The 14966-nt window shown below is 37.3% G+C and overlaps 1 protein-coding gene across 24 annotated transcripts in view; it reads right to left on the bottom strand.

Moving 5' to 3' along the window:
• Positions 1–14966, bottom strand: part of DST (dystonin) — a 312504-nt gene that overhangs the window by 11222 nt on the left and 286316 nt on the right. For 22 of the 24 annotated variants that reach the window (XM_074581579.1, XM_074581578.1, XM_074581567.1 and 19 more), the window contains 12 exons: positions 14704–14867; positions 14219–14378; positions 12611–12805; positions 11311–11439; positions 7600–7743; positions 6554–6742; positions 5657–5786; positions 4694–4857; positions 4235–4397; positions 2589–2743; positions 2349–2423; positions 1479–1496 (listed from right to left, as the gene is read on the bottom strand). In XM_074581579.1, coding sequence (XP_074437680.1) covers positions 1479–1496; positions 2349–2423; positions 2589–2743; positions 4235–4397; positions 4694–4857; positions 5657–5786; positions 6554–6742; positions 7600–7743; positions 11311–11439; positions 12611–12805; positions 14219–14378; positions 14704–14867 — 1686 coding nt within the window. The remainder of the gene's footprint in view (positions 1–1478; positions 1497–2348; positions 2424–2588; positions 2744–4234; positions 4398–4693; positions 4858–5656; positions 5787–6553; positions 6743–7599; positions 7744–11310; positions 11440–12610; positions 12806–14218; positions 14379–14703; positions 14868–14966) is intronic. The other 2 variants (XM_074581580.1, XM_074581571.1) reach the window with 1 other exon arrangement.

Below are 14966 nucleotides of genomic sequence, written 5' to 3'. Positions count from 1 at the left end.
ATTTTTCCCAATGGTAACTCAGTCCATTTCCTTCTTAAAATAGCCCGGATACCAACTTTCCTTAAACAGTATTTATCGTTGTTTCAAATAATCAGTGGTAAAAACACTAGAATAAAAATGTAAAGGAAGTCTAGTTTAAGCTACAAAAAGGCCTGTTCTTGACAATAGCCATATAACATCACTGTCACTACAGAAGCCTCAGCCAACTTGCTGTAGGTGATTTTTACTATGATGCTGTTCTGCACCAGTAAGAGTTAGACGCTCTCAAAAAATGCTGTATTTTCCCCAGATCTGGAAGTACAGATGTCAGATAAGAGGATTAACATAAATTCAAATAGACTTTTTCAAATAGAGGCTTATTATAGATATGTGGAAAACATTTTAACTTATTACTTAGATATATTGCTTCAGGCATGTGTTAAGATTATCCACTACTCTTTGTGCTTTCTTCTATACTTCAACAGACTTTGCCAGTAAGTAAGAATGCATCCACATTTTCAACATCTCTAGATTTAAAATGGCTAATGCTGTTAACACTAGCATTTCCAGAATGGATTATACATATTATTGCCTTTATAAGAGCATGAATAAGATACTAACAGTATCCGGTTTGTGTAAAGCATTTCCATTCTTACCGGGGAATTTAACAATTAAAGAAGAACATGATTTAACAATTTAAGAAGCCGTGTATCAGTATGTACCACAGGAGTAAGTGAGCACTGATTGGCATATCCTCCCTGTACCACTGTGGTATGTCTCACTGATGACACAGCTGACAAAAAGTATTCTTAAACACAGCTCCAATACATTATAGACCTGCTGTAGCTCCTTGGAAAACACTTTGGGACAGGGAACAGCCTAAACTGGAACAGCAAGTTTAATTTGCCTATTTCCAAAATATGTATTTAATGATTCACCATGTTAGTATATAAAATACCAACAATTGGCTAGGTTCTTAATCAGTCTGCTTGTCTACACAGGCATTTTTAATTTTCTGAATTTTTTTTTGCCTAATATGCAATAAATAAGTGATATGAGACTAGGATCTGTGTTTACTGTGATTAGCCTTTAATCTGACAGCTTAAAAAATGCAACACAGAATTTTGAAGCATTCTGCTGTAAAACTGAAAACTGATAAAATAACAGTAATTCTAAAATTGCAGTTTAAATGCTCAAGATTTTTTACTATGGGAATTGCTACTGACCATTATCTGGTTCCTTCAAAAGTAATCTCCTTAATGAGGAAAATGGCCAAAGAAAGCAGGTGAGGGACCGAAGGGGAGGGATCCTGAGACAATTAATGTTCCATAGCATTTAAAGAAATACCACAGCTGACCAGCAATGAATTAGCTGAAGATGAAAGGATGGCAACAAGACTGACTATTGCAAGCTTAAACCACTATGAGTTAGAAAAAAGGGGGGGGGGGAGGGGAGGAGAAAAAAAAAGAAGCTTCATGACACATTCCACTGGTTTATACCTGATTTCCCAGGAAGAACTGATAAGAAATGAAAAATGGAAGAAAGACACGATTAGTTTACAGGAAATTCTCTATATGACTCTAGAACACATGCAAACTAACACATTAGACATTCTAAATAAAGTATCTACTTCAGAAACGAGCAGGTAGCTAGCCATCCGGAGACTGAATATTGGAAAATATTCAAGGCCTTTGTTTCCTTCCCACTGCTGTTTTTGTGATCTTTGAAAATCATCTACAAGTATTTAGTAAACTCTCTTAGCCAAATATCACATATTTCATCTGAAATTGTTCTGGTTATTGAATCTAGGGGTAGCAGATCTTTCTCTGCAATGTGATATTTATTTTTCTGTGATCTAAAAGCATTCTGCAGATATCTAACACATTTCTTGAACTTCTTCAGAAGGAACAGTGTGCTCCCATAAAATGACACGGGAGGATAAAAGCGACTGAATACACTTTGTTAAAAGATTTTTGAAGTACAACATAACACCATAGGAAAATATCACTGTTTTTACAAAACTAATAGAAAACCAGCAACAGTTTAAACGTTTCGGGTATCTAGGCAAAAATACTGGCTTTTAAGGAGCTGTTGTATGTATGTATGCGTGCAGTTGGCTTTTAAAAATTACCATATATTGAAAAGTTTCAGTAGTTTCAGCAAAAATAAATACAAGCAGGAGCATTTTCCCATATTTTTAGCCTGTATGTTCTAACAAGAGAAAAATGATAAAATTTAGACAAGCTTAAAGTAAGTAAACATGTAATTGTCATACAAAATTCCTGTAAATTAATATAGCCTAATTCCTTGCATAACCATACAAAGAATCTTTAATCTGAAAGAACCAAGAAGGTCCTTAGAAGACTTACCCTGTACTTGTTATCCCCAATCTGTTCCACTTGAAATCGTTTTGCACATTTACATTTAGCTACCTGCCTTGTAACCTGCAAAAAACCACAACTGGATGATTACATTACTGCTAATATCACCTTTCTAAATATTTATGTAACCAGTAAACTTCAAATTATATAGGAGTGGAAATAAGATTAAATATTAAAGAACATGATCCAAGTTGAACAGAGTGCAATCTAAGAAAGCAGAGAATTTACCTCATCTTCAATTTTGTCAGCATCTGTGAGAGGCTTGTATGCATCCTTGTTTGGATGAAGAGCTGCTACAAATTCGTAATAGTCAATATATCCATCACCATCTCTATCAAAAATGTCTGCAACAGCACTCATTTCAAGTCGGCTTGTTGGGAATTCTGTAAGACAAAGACAACAAAAGCATTTCAATCCCATTAAAATGAAAGGTTCTATCACAAATATTTAAAGGTTTTGAGGCAGTATATGACAGAATGCTCATCAAAAAAACCCAAGGACATTCAAAAGAGTGAAGGGTTCTTTCTCATAAAACAATCTGCATCTCCAATGTTATTATAATATTGGATTAAAATGAATATCATAGTGTAGATTGAAGAGAGTCACAAAAGTGAGGGTGCGAATTAAACTGTAAGATATATGTAATTAATTTTTTTTAACGTTTTGACCTTCAAAGTGCAGAAAATACCACAGATTAACAAGATAAATTGTTAGTGAGGAAAGGTCAAGCAAGAATTTCACTGCTAATTAAATCTGGAATGCAAGGCCTTCCCACTGCACAAACATGCATGATGTTTTGTGAAATCCTTCTTTAGCTGAAGTCCACAGAAGCAAATTATTAACCCACACAGAGATTCTTTATGAAATGGTTGAAGAAAATTTCAAGATGGTGAACAGGGATTAAATCATGACTATTTAGCAGTTATAACAAGTTGATACCAACTGAGTTAAATGAGTAAACTGTTTAACCTCTCGCTGATATCAGGGTTTTTTTCATCAACTTCTGTCAATACATGCAAAACAGCGATGCACACATATAGTGATTATATTACTGCATTTCCTAAAGCAAGGGGAAAATATATACCCACAATATTCTCCTACTGAGTAACTTTAACATGAGATGCTAAAAGCAGCCCAATTCTGACCCTTCACTACTCGAAAGCGAAAGTCTCTATAATCTGAAGATAGAGGATTATTTGAAGAAGTAGGCCCTTATCTGTTATCGGTCAGTGGCTAGAGGGAAACGTGATTGCACCCAGCCATGATGTGGAGGGCTTACGTTGTGACCAACTGTGCATACCTAAGAAATACCAATCCATCAGGAAGCTAGGAACAGTCCCTTCCTAGTCTGATTGCTTGACGTTTTGATCCTCGTTATACAGGTATATGAACACGGTCGTGGTTCATGGAAATACCGGTTTCAGAAATTACATGGTTTCCTTTTATAATTGAAACTATTCCATGTAAGTTCTTTGATAAGAATCATATGATCAAATGAAATGATTTTGAAAATTATCTATAGGTTTTATAAGGTACGTTTTACTATTCTGACTGATCAGTGAAATGTAACTGTTGAAGTGGCTAGTGTACTGTAGAAATGACTTTCTGAGCCCAGTAAACTATTAATTAGTCAATAATATAAATGTAACACTTGTAATTTGACTCACAACGCAAAAGATCTAGAAAGAGTTTCCAGAAACTAGAAATATTTTAAAGTAAAACAATTATAGTTTAAATTAATCATAGTTACTGACTTCAAAAGGGAAATCTGTGACCTTCTAGCACAATAAACTGCATAGGGTACACTATATAGACAATAAGGCTTCATAAGATGTTTGTTCCAAGTTCGACAGTAAGTTAATTTTAAAACTTACTTGAAGAAAGAATTCCATCGATAAATTCCTGCCTTGTTATCTTTCCATCCTGATCTTTATCAATCCTCCTAAAGAAGTCCATCACACGAGACTTCTTATGGTTCATCCATCGCATGTATTTTTTCCTCCAAATATCAAAATCAAAGTTGGCAAATTCTCTCAGCTTAATAAAAAAAGAGAAAGAACCTTTTCAGTTGAAATCAATCAATCTAGAAAAATCAATGACAGAGATGCCACCTGCGTTCTTTTGAATAATTGGTTCTTTGAGGACCTACATAAACATTTTGAACATCTTAAGTCTTCTCATATTTAAAATGAGAATGACAGCTTTTAAAGCACGTGTATCACTGTCTTCAGTTAGCTGTATCATACAATATAATACAATAAATATGGAAGTTGTTTACAGTATTTACAATTTAATCCAGGGTAAACAAAATTATGCATAATTTTGTTTCTGACCTCTTCAAGTCTGGCCAAAGCATCGTTAAGTTTTCTTCTTCTTTCCAAGGCCAGAAGCCAGACTTGCTGCCATTTGCTGACTAAAAGGTTTGCTCGTGGATTCTTGGTTTCGATTTGTGCCTGGGCTGCTGACAGATACATGCCTGGTGTTGGGGAACGCTTTCCTGTTAAAACATGATAAAATGTGTTAAGCCTCACTCAGTTCAAACAAAACAAACATTCGCGTGAAGGGTACTTGACCTTCCTAAAACTACTCCTTCCTGTCCCAAATAATGAGCCCATACCCTGAAATGATTGCATCTAGTGGGATTTTTTGTTTTTATTTTTTTACCATGGCTGGGGAAGGACCACATCGTGGTTAAAGTATCTTTTGTGTAGTGGCTGCACTGGTGAAACTGCACAAGTAAATAAAATCTTTGCAAATCTCCCACAGAGTTGCAAAGTAAACAACCTGATTTTAGAAGCAGGTTCCGTGTATGGGTAACTGTAAAGTACAATGGGTAAGTATATCTAAAAATACAGAAAGCAATTTCCTCACTTGATGATTCACTTTCCATTCAACTTCACTGAACACACTTTCTAATTGGATCCATATAATTTCATAGACAGTAAGAGCAAAATTTTGTCTCTACATCTTTATTTAAAAGAAGATGTTCGCACTTTCTGATAATGGTAGATTTGCAAAGACTCAGCACATGCACATTCTTAGAAGTTTAATAGCACATGAAAGGCTGCACGCTTTAAAAATAAGCATTGAGGAAGTATAGGACAAAATTGAAAAATACAAGTCTGCTATGAGAAATTTCCTCACAATGAAAAATGAGAGATAATTAGAAAAATCTAAGCGAATTTCACTCTGTTTCACTATAAGCTAAACAAACCTATTAGATTATTAGTAATCTGGTATCTTTATAGATAGAGCAATGGTGTGTGTGACCTGTCCCAAAATATTTCATTACTTACTTCCTGCTCTCCCCTTATCAAGGACAGGAATATGAGATTGTACTGGAGTGGGTTCAAGTGCCTTTCTTTTATAGGTCTTCGTAACTTTATCCACATCAGGTTGTTTTCTGGTCATTTCCTCCACAAATGTCTGCAATCAGATAGAGGTGGTTTTAATTAACAATACACAAAAGTGACCACAGGAATGAAAAACATATACAATAGCAAAAGACCAGAGTTACAAGAATGGCACGGAAAAACTCTCATAATGCCAGACTCACAAAAAAAGACACAGATAAAGGTTTTGCAGGTAAGAAAAATCGTTAGTATAAGCTTTTAAGACCACTATGGTCTGGCTGGTAAAGGAAGGCTAAATGTAGAAAACAGTATGTCAAACTCCTTTATTAACTGTGTATGGTGAGGTGATGTGCAACAGAATTTTGACTGTGAGTTCTCGGGTGTTCCTTGCTGTCCAGACTGCCGTTACGAGAAGTGAGACAGCTCTGGCGTGTAAGCTGGGGTAAGCCTATGAGCATTCACTGCATCAGCAGCTCCCTCTGGCACTTCATAAACATATTTTTTAAATCAAATCAGTAAAGCCACACTGTAACTCTAGTTCTAAGGCAGTTGCACTATCATGTATTTCATGTGGAGTTTTTATTATTACCCTTGTTCCTACGGGGAGTTGTAGGTTTGCTTTTAGAACAATGTGGAACTGAATTTTTGTTTGTTTTTTTTTTACTGCCGTGATGAATAAACTACACGCACATACAAAACACACAACTGAGTATCTGCAAAGGGATTCGATTATTAGGAGAGGAAATAGCTAAGGAGATTCACACTTGATTACAAAGCCCAGCTAAGACACAAGCATCATTTGTGGAATGTGCAGGACACGTGTCACTTAACATGCCTTACCTGATGTTCCGCTATAAGTGCTTTAACCTCCTCAATCTCCTGGGGGATAACCTCTTTATCTTTTTCAGTAAGCGTAGTCTCTGCCCACTGCAACCAGGACAGCAAGGCTTCCAGCAATTCCTGGTTAGCGATAAGTCCAGCCAGAGCTCCTGCCAGTCTCTGTTGATGTTGCTTAGCCCATACTAAGACCTTGGTAAAAGAACCAATGCATGAGCACGTGCATATCTGAAATGCTTTAAAATGTATTTAAAATTGCTCTGCTAACCTAAACCCAGAGCTTCCTCCCAGGCCTACTGATGTTTCATTAGCAAAGGTGCTAGGTGTAGTGGTTGATCACTAAAGGTGCTAGGTAACTAGAATTCCCAGTTCAACAACCCTTTTTTTTTCCCCACAGATATTCATGATTAAGTGCTGTTAAATGCAGTACTTAGCACATTCAGGCAACATATTAAGAACTTTATCAAACAATACGTGTAAGTTAGTGAATCACGGAGGGTTTGGTGTCCGTCTTCCTCCTGCACATTCCTGAAGCCATACTTTGCCAACACCAGTATTTTGTTTTTCTTTAAACTTAATCACAACAAAGATACCACCTTAGCAGCTGAGAGTGTAGTACGTCCTCAGAGACCTACTTGTAGCCACTTTAATCATTTGGAAATCTTCTAGATTACGAATATGTTGGACTGAAATCCTCCCTAACGCAATTAGACAATGCTTCAAGCTTGCCCTGTATTTTCTTTCCTTTGCAACTTTTAAGTTTCTCCCTAGAAACTATTAGCTTTCTTCACATGGGAAGTGTCACGCAGTATTTAATACATACAAACAAAGAAGCTTGACCATCTGCTTTAGTTCTTAAAGCCCTATAAGTTTTAAAATAAAACCTAGGGAAGCACGGCTGGTATTCGCATCCATCACTGCGGGTATTTTAAATGTTTAGTTCTCAACAGCTGGATCCTTTCTTCCCAGTGTAACTACCATGTTAGTTGTCAGCTACGTTCCAATTGAAGACAGACTGTTGCAATGAAGATGGCTTGACATATACTGACCTCTTCAAACCTGGCTCTGATGATTGTTATCCAGTTCTTAATGGTGGTGATGGAGTCTGGGTGGCAGATAGCTAGGATAGCTTCTCCCATACCTGTTGCTTTATTCACTTCTGCCTTTTTTTCTTCCAGTTTCTTCATAAATTCCTAAACCACAGGTAACAATTTCAATTAGACGTTGACAAAACTTGCAAGAGAAATCTGAGTGCATTTGTCTGGGAAGGTCACGAGCCTCTCAATCGCACAAGAGATTCAACTTCCAAGAAGCAAGTTTAATTTGGCTGAGAAAAGCTAAGAATGTTTAAAAAGCCTATTCCACATAAAGTACTAAATGAAGCTCTAAAATCTTTTACCCCAGCTTGACACTCCTTAAAAGCCCACCATATTGTAAATACTTGAAAGACACATGCCCTTGTTAAAAAAAAGAAGAAAATCACAGCATTTTAGAAGTGCTGTAAATCAACTATATGATGGTTAGAATCGTTATTGGCAACATTTCAGATGACTTGGTTTGTCTGTCAGTTACAGTAATTCTTCATAATAAACTATCAAGCTCCTAGCAGAGGCTGGAAACGTCCAACTATAATTACATGCTCAGACAAGATGATAGAAGACTTCAAGAGCAGCTATACTAAACTAACACAAATGTGAAAACTCAGCAGCTGAGGGAAAGACGCAGCAAGAACAGGGACAGAGACTGCTAATTAGCCAGCTGTTCGCAGAGGCGCTGCCATGTGGGAAAAATCTTGTAAAAGCAGAAGGATGTTTACAGCTTTAGACGTCCAAGCTCATAGCCACTGATGTTCCCAGGGAGTCCGACAGAGGAAAGGGTGGCAGGACCAGAATTGGTGCGGAGGGGAAACAACAAAAAAATATGAAGGACTTTTCCCATCTTTTCTACAGTTTGCATTTCTTTTTTAATTATTATTACTACAATAGTTTTATTATTCTGCTTTTTTGTTACGTATAAATGTTGTATAAGTTTGTGTGTCTTTGTGAGCACCCTTAACTGTAACTGCCGACATCTCTCAGTGCCTAGTGGAATTTTTTTTTTTATATTTTAACATCTTTAATTAGGCTACAAAATGGAACCAATGTCTCTGAAAGTTTAACTCTTCCTCTCTCCATCCACAAAGAGCTATTTTGGATTCCAGAAATTAAAGATCAGCCAAGGGAGATCCTAGAAAATTCAAAATCACCCAAGCACTGTAAAAACAGATTCTACAACTCTTCATAATGACATTATCCTGCACCTTTACAAAGTAAATATGAAGCTATTACGAAATTGAAAGCGTAAAAGAAACAATCTCTTCTACATAGTTCTACATAGAACGAAGTTCTAAAAGCCTGAAATAGGTAGGCTGTATATTAAGAGAGATTCATCACTAACTGATTTTGACTTAAGCTTAAATCTATGTCAGAGTTTAAGACCTAATCACAGTAGCAGTCCTCTCTCATGAAAACACACGAGTTCTTACAATATTTCAGTTCAAAATGGTTTTGGAAAATTTGAGATGGGTTGTAGTGAGAGATTACCAAAATAAGCCAGAGCCAGGAGGAAAACAGACAACAACAACATTGTTTTCCCTGCACAACTCTATTAGAACATGTCAAAATCTAAATCTATGACAAACTACATACAGTGTATTAAGCTTTTCCTCAGTAAAGGATACTAACTGTATTGAACTCTGTGGCAGTCTGGTGGTAGACACATTTACAAGAGAGGAGATGGGACGCTTCTCATTAACTAATGCAGTGCATTAATTAACCTACTACACCTCCCAGCCCCTGGAGAGGATGGCAAGTGACAGAAACCTCTCTGCCTGAGATAGCAGAATTCATTAAATCACGTGCAGTATTCAAGAAAAGAAAATTGGTAATGGGCATAAAGATGGACCATTTGGATAAAATATTGTCCTGAAGAAACCTTTCAACATGTAGCTGGATACCAATGCATTAAAACCATTTTACAGGAATCATAGTGACAAAAGGAAGATACATTTCATATTTATGTAAATGTCAGTCATACATTTTTATATTAATCTTGCAGCATTATAATACAGCCATGGTGTTTAAAACTAATATTACATTTTCCATTTTCCCTTATTTTCTGGGGTTTTTTGTTTGGTTGGTTGTTGTTTTTTTTTTTTTTTTTCTTCTCTTCTTGAAGATAATGTTTGTTACAAGCTTAAGAGGAGAGACTACTCATTCCACGAAGATTTTGCTTTATGTGCTTCTTGAGTGGTAAAGCAGCAGTGCCACAATCCTCCTTAGCTTGACAATTTTTGTATTTCTATTATTTGGCCTTTAAAAATGTAAATGTAGTTGAGAGAACACCTTCTAAAGTCTACTAAAAAAATTTAAGTACGGTATGGCCACATCTAACAGGGAGGGTGGTTGTGTTGAGCTAGCAATTATTTTCCCTAGCTGTACAAGGTTTCTCAGAGACAAACTCTGCCTTTGGTTTGAGGTTCCAAGTTATGCTTCAGCTTTGGCAGCACAATTTTGAGCTTTTTGTACAGAAATAGTTTGTTAATCAATCTACATTGCAGAGGTAGAAATTTAAGATGTTTTTTTCTAATGATTTCAGTGGACCTAAGATTTCATTCAGACAGTTCTCTGTATTCAGAAGAGCAAAAAATTGAATAAAAGGGAACTGAAGAAGCACGTGGGAAGGCAGCTAAAGCCAAATTTAATTGCATCGGAGACAGTAGGTTGTTACTGCCAACATTAGTCAGCATATGCTGACGCATTCATACATTTGCCAGATAAAGAACAGCACCCAGTTTCCAGGGCCCTAAATTAAATCTGCAAACTTCTCCAAAACGTTGCAGTCTGAGTACCTTGAAAACTCCTCAGTTAAGAACCATTACATCGTCATACCCTGCACGCACTCCTCTGTGTAATATTCCCAAATTCAATTTAAACAGGATGCGTTTCCACTCTGTTTCCAAACTTTTATTAGAACTTTCTTCAGAGCAATGATGAATAAATCCATTACTCTCATAATTTGTTCTATAACAGTGTGGGTACTGTATTCTTGGTACTATTACTACTGCATTTACAAGAAGAGTTTTGCACGGGCTTAAATGTGCATGTTTGTAACCTCCTGTTTGAAGAGTGAAAATATGACCTCTCTGCTCCTCACTTAGCCATTTTCCCATTTCATTACTGCAGAGTTAGTTTGATGGTCTATAATGTAGTATCTGCAGTACCTATGGCACTGCAGTATTTCAGTACCTAATGCACGTGAAGTATGACAACACGCTGTTTCACCATGACAGAAGGTTAATGGATGATAACACCATTCTGCTGACATTTACAAATGACCTTGAAAGAAAAGTATATGCTGTTTTGCTCAACGGTGCTAAGACGACACATACACTTTTGCTACTGTAGCAGTCTGTGTTATAATTTTCAGGCAGCATATATCCCACAGAGGGGTTTGCAGCTGTCTCTAAATGTTTACAGCAACTTTCTAAAGGCCCATTATTTTCTTAGTAAGCGAAGAGGATTCAAACAACAGCCCAACACCAGTATGGGCACCAAACTCTCAACTCCATTAAATTTCCAGCTTCTCTACAGAAACAGTTGCAAAAACAAACACTGGATGTTGGATACCCCTATATGGGATACACCTTGCCTCCTTTCCTTTTTTCTATCCTCTAACCGGCTGATTAGAAGGAAGAGGATCCTCTTCATTTCCTTGCTTACCTTGTGCTGGTCTATCAGTGTACGCAAGGCCTCTTCCTCATCTGGAAGGACCCCATGGCAACGAAGAGCCTGCTCCGCCTCTGCCTGCCACGCCAAAAGGACATGGACAACAGAGTGGAATTCTTCTGCCTGTTAAAATACAAGAAGTCACGGTCACTCATGAGGGGATCTGACAGACACACTGCAGCTTACAGAAGGAGACTGAGCCCGCATTTGGAGTCATTAATCATGCAGCAGTACTGGCACATTAACTCTCCATTAAAAAGTCAATGATATATAGTACTACATTTTCATAACTGTAAAAATATCTCATGCTTCCCAAAAAATTATAGGAAGCCTAAAAGCCTGTTCATGCTTTTAGGCATCTGATTTATAGTGTATTTGCAGCTCAGTTGAGAATGTCATGCCTTTACGCTGACAAATTACACAGGAGGTGCTTTCATGGACCAGCTGGAGAGATGAGAACTATATTTTCTGCATAGCCTAAATCACTGCTTAAGCAAGATTAATTGACAGCCCATTGGTTACTGATCCTTTTATGTCTGGAGAAACTAAGTTCCACCTTTGGGCACAGCCATATTCAGACACAATTAGTGTTTGAGGTAGCTCAGAATTGTACCTGCTGAGACACTAGAGAGCGGGACAAACACTGGGAAAAGCAGGGCAGAAGTTTTGTACGCAGTGGATACATCGCTATTGCAGGAGCGCCATCCTAGCATCAACCCAAGGTAGTGTATCTTCACAGAGCTGCACATCCTATTTGTTTGGGATCGGCACCAGCCAATACTGCGGTACCTACACTGTTCTACCTCCTGAGCACACTCAGCACAACCCCACTTTTTTTGCAAAGTACTTCACCATGCACTGTAATTGTGCCAATGTAAACAAGTTTTCAGTACACAAATTTACTTCTTTCCAATAAGGCATGAAGGGCATAAATACGATTGCAATCTCTAGCTTCCTGTGAAGGGAGCATAGTTCTTAATCACCCTTCACGCTTGACTGTTAACTTCAGTGATTTCCTTAGATGGTAAGGTCTTTGAAACATTTGCTCTGCATTTGTGGTATAGACTAATAATAACAGCAATAATAAATGCTAAGAGGCATTATTTATGTGCTGTGGTAAAGGGATGGAGACAAGGTAAGCAATGCATGAGCAAGAAAATTAGTATTTTAAAATTAAATTAAATGAAATTGAATTACATGAAGTGAAAATGAAATTACATTTCTGGCAGCTAGACTGTAAGATATTTTCTCTGCTTCTTATAAAGTACATGTAACACCATTAGTACTCCTTTACCTGCCGAAGAGCCTGTTCCAGTCGTGTTTGCTTGGACACTGACAAGGCACAAACTTTCTCCCAGCGAGTGCTTAGCTCCTGCATTTGGACTTTGACCCAGGAAGAGTCATCACGACTGCCTTCTATCAGCTCTCTGGCAGAGCGCTTCAGAGCCTGGACACTGCTTGTTCTTTTTCCCAGCTCCTTCTGGAAAGCCTAGGCACCACCAAATACATTTGATATGTTTAATTCATCAAGGAATAATTATGTGAAGAGAAACAAAAAACTACTGGTTATAAGAAGAAATCGAAACATGGGTTTAGTTCAATCAAGAATAACTCCACCAAAGTGACTCAAAACACCCGAGTTCTGCTCATTAGATTCCATATTAAGCTATTTACACTCTATTCTATCCTAATACAACTGGAGTATGGTAGGAAAAACATCAGGCAGATCCTGAGAACCCATCCTGATGCAATGCATGGGAAATCTAGCCTCCTCAGCAAGCTGGCTTTACACTCTTTATCAAAGCAATTGATCTGACACACTTGATTAATGTGCAAGATTGCCGCAGGAAAAGATCAGATAAACTGCTAACAACCAAGGAGAAGGTTTAAAATCATAAAAACAGAACCAAAACCCCATCTGGGGGTCTGACTATAAGGCTGTTGATCTCACCATATATTCACATATTTATGTGAGAGTACGTTCACATTTGCAGATGGAACAAGCTCCAGTTACATAAAGGAAGCTCTTAAAAGAAGATATGACAATTACAGTACACTGTGCCCCTGCCATGACCTACTTGTGATGTACAATGGGATTTCAGAAGCAATTCCAGCATACTTCAGATTAATTTTTATAGAGAACCCACGTTTCTAAATACTTATTTTTAATGACTGACAAAATCTCCTCACTGAACAGTCTTTGGGTACTGGAAGTCACCGCTGGATGAACAGAGGGACTTTCACCTTGTAATCCTCTCAGGCTCCAGAGCTCTGACTGTGCAACACCAGTAACTTCAACTTCTGACATACTGAACTGCAAAACTGGGATTCAGAGGCACAGTCCTACACCTCCTATTTACTCCCATCTCCAAAACCACTTCAGTAACAAAATACTGCAGGTTGCCAATGTAGGCCTCCTGGGCCATAATCTGTTTTGTATACTTCTGTGCATAACTTAAGCATTGCAACTACTTTTCTCCTGCAGCCCTGCAGGTTTGAAATGCTGCTGTAGTCATGATGAGTGCACTGGATTTTTGGTTAGCAGATGCACTAAATAAAAACCCCTGTCTTTCCCAAAGATTTCCAGTAAAATAATTTTTACCACCTCTTGCCCCTCCACACATATTCACAAGTGCGCACTTGTGATTTTTGACATGATATTCATAAATACACAGGATAGCAGCATTAAACAGATTATCTCAATGCTTACTGTTGTCAATGAGTCACTGACAGTTGTCGTCTTCCATGAATGTTTTAAAGCATTTTACACTGTTGATGACATGCTTGTGTTATAAAACTATTTCATGTTTCTAGGAATTACAGAATAGCCAAGTAACGATAGCATTAAAATGCTACGCTTATGAGCAACCTAGTAATTAAAAAAGAATATTTTTGGAATTACCTTGTGATTATCAATCAGGTTCATCACTAAATCATTGTCTCCATGTACTGGCTGGTCTTCTGCTAGCTGAGGTTCAACTTTATATAACCAGTCAATGAGAGCTTGCAGCGCATCAGTAAATTGTCCCGAAAATAACAGAGCTTCCTCCAGTTTATTTTGTCTAGGGGGGAAAAAAAAAAAAATAATTAACACACACAAAAATAATCATTCATACACTTCAAGAAAACATTTTCAGCATAAAATCATAACAACTAGTGGCTTTAAATCAGTGTTTCCCTTTTTAAATTCTGGGACCATTCCTTCCCCCCCCTTCTCTTTTCATACCATCAGTAAAGTATGCATTTCTAGTATTTTACTGCTTTGGCATTCTTTAATTATAAAACAAGTTTGGCCACTCTGGTTTTACTTTTACACAACAGAAGGCAAAAGAATTCTCCTAAGACTTTTTTCTTATCTGTTGAATAATTAGATTGGTTTTCATTTACCTTTCCACTGACTTTCCACAAATTGTATCCCACTTATCCCTTAGTTCACTCAGCATATTATCAAGTTTCAAATTGTCATCAGCCAAGCTGGTTTTCAAGGAGCGTCCAGTCCTGTTTGTGGTATCATACACAGAATGTTTGGCACCAAGAGATTTCTGGAATTCCTATATATATGGAAGAAAAAGAAAACACCCATATAGCATTAACTGCTTACAGGTCACAGTTAATTAATCTTTGATGTATTATTTGCAATGGAAATTTTA

The sequence above is a fragment of the Larus michahellis genome, chromosome 3, assembly GCF_964199755.1.
Source record: "Larus michahellis chromosome 3, bLarMic1.1, whole genome shotgun sequence".
Classification (NCBI taxonomy): Eukaryota; Metazoa; Chordata; class Aves; order Charadriiformes; family Laridae; genus Larus; species Larus michahellis.
This window is presented reverse-complemented; position numbering and strand designations above follow the sequence as displayed.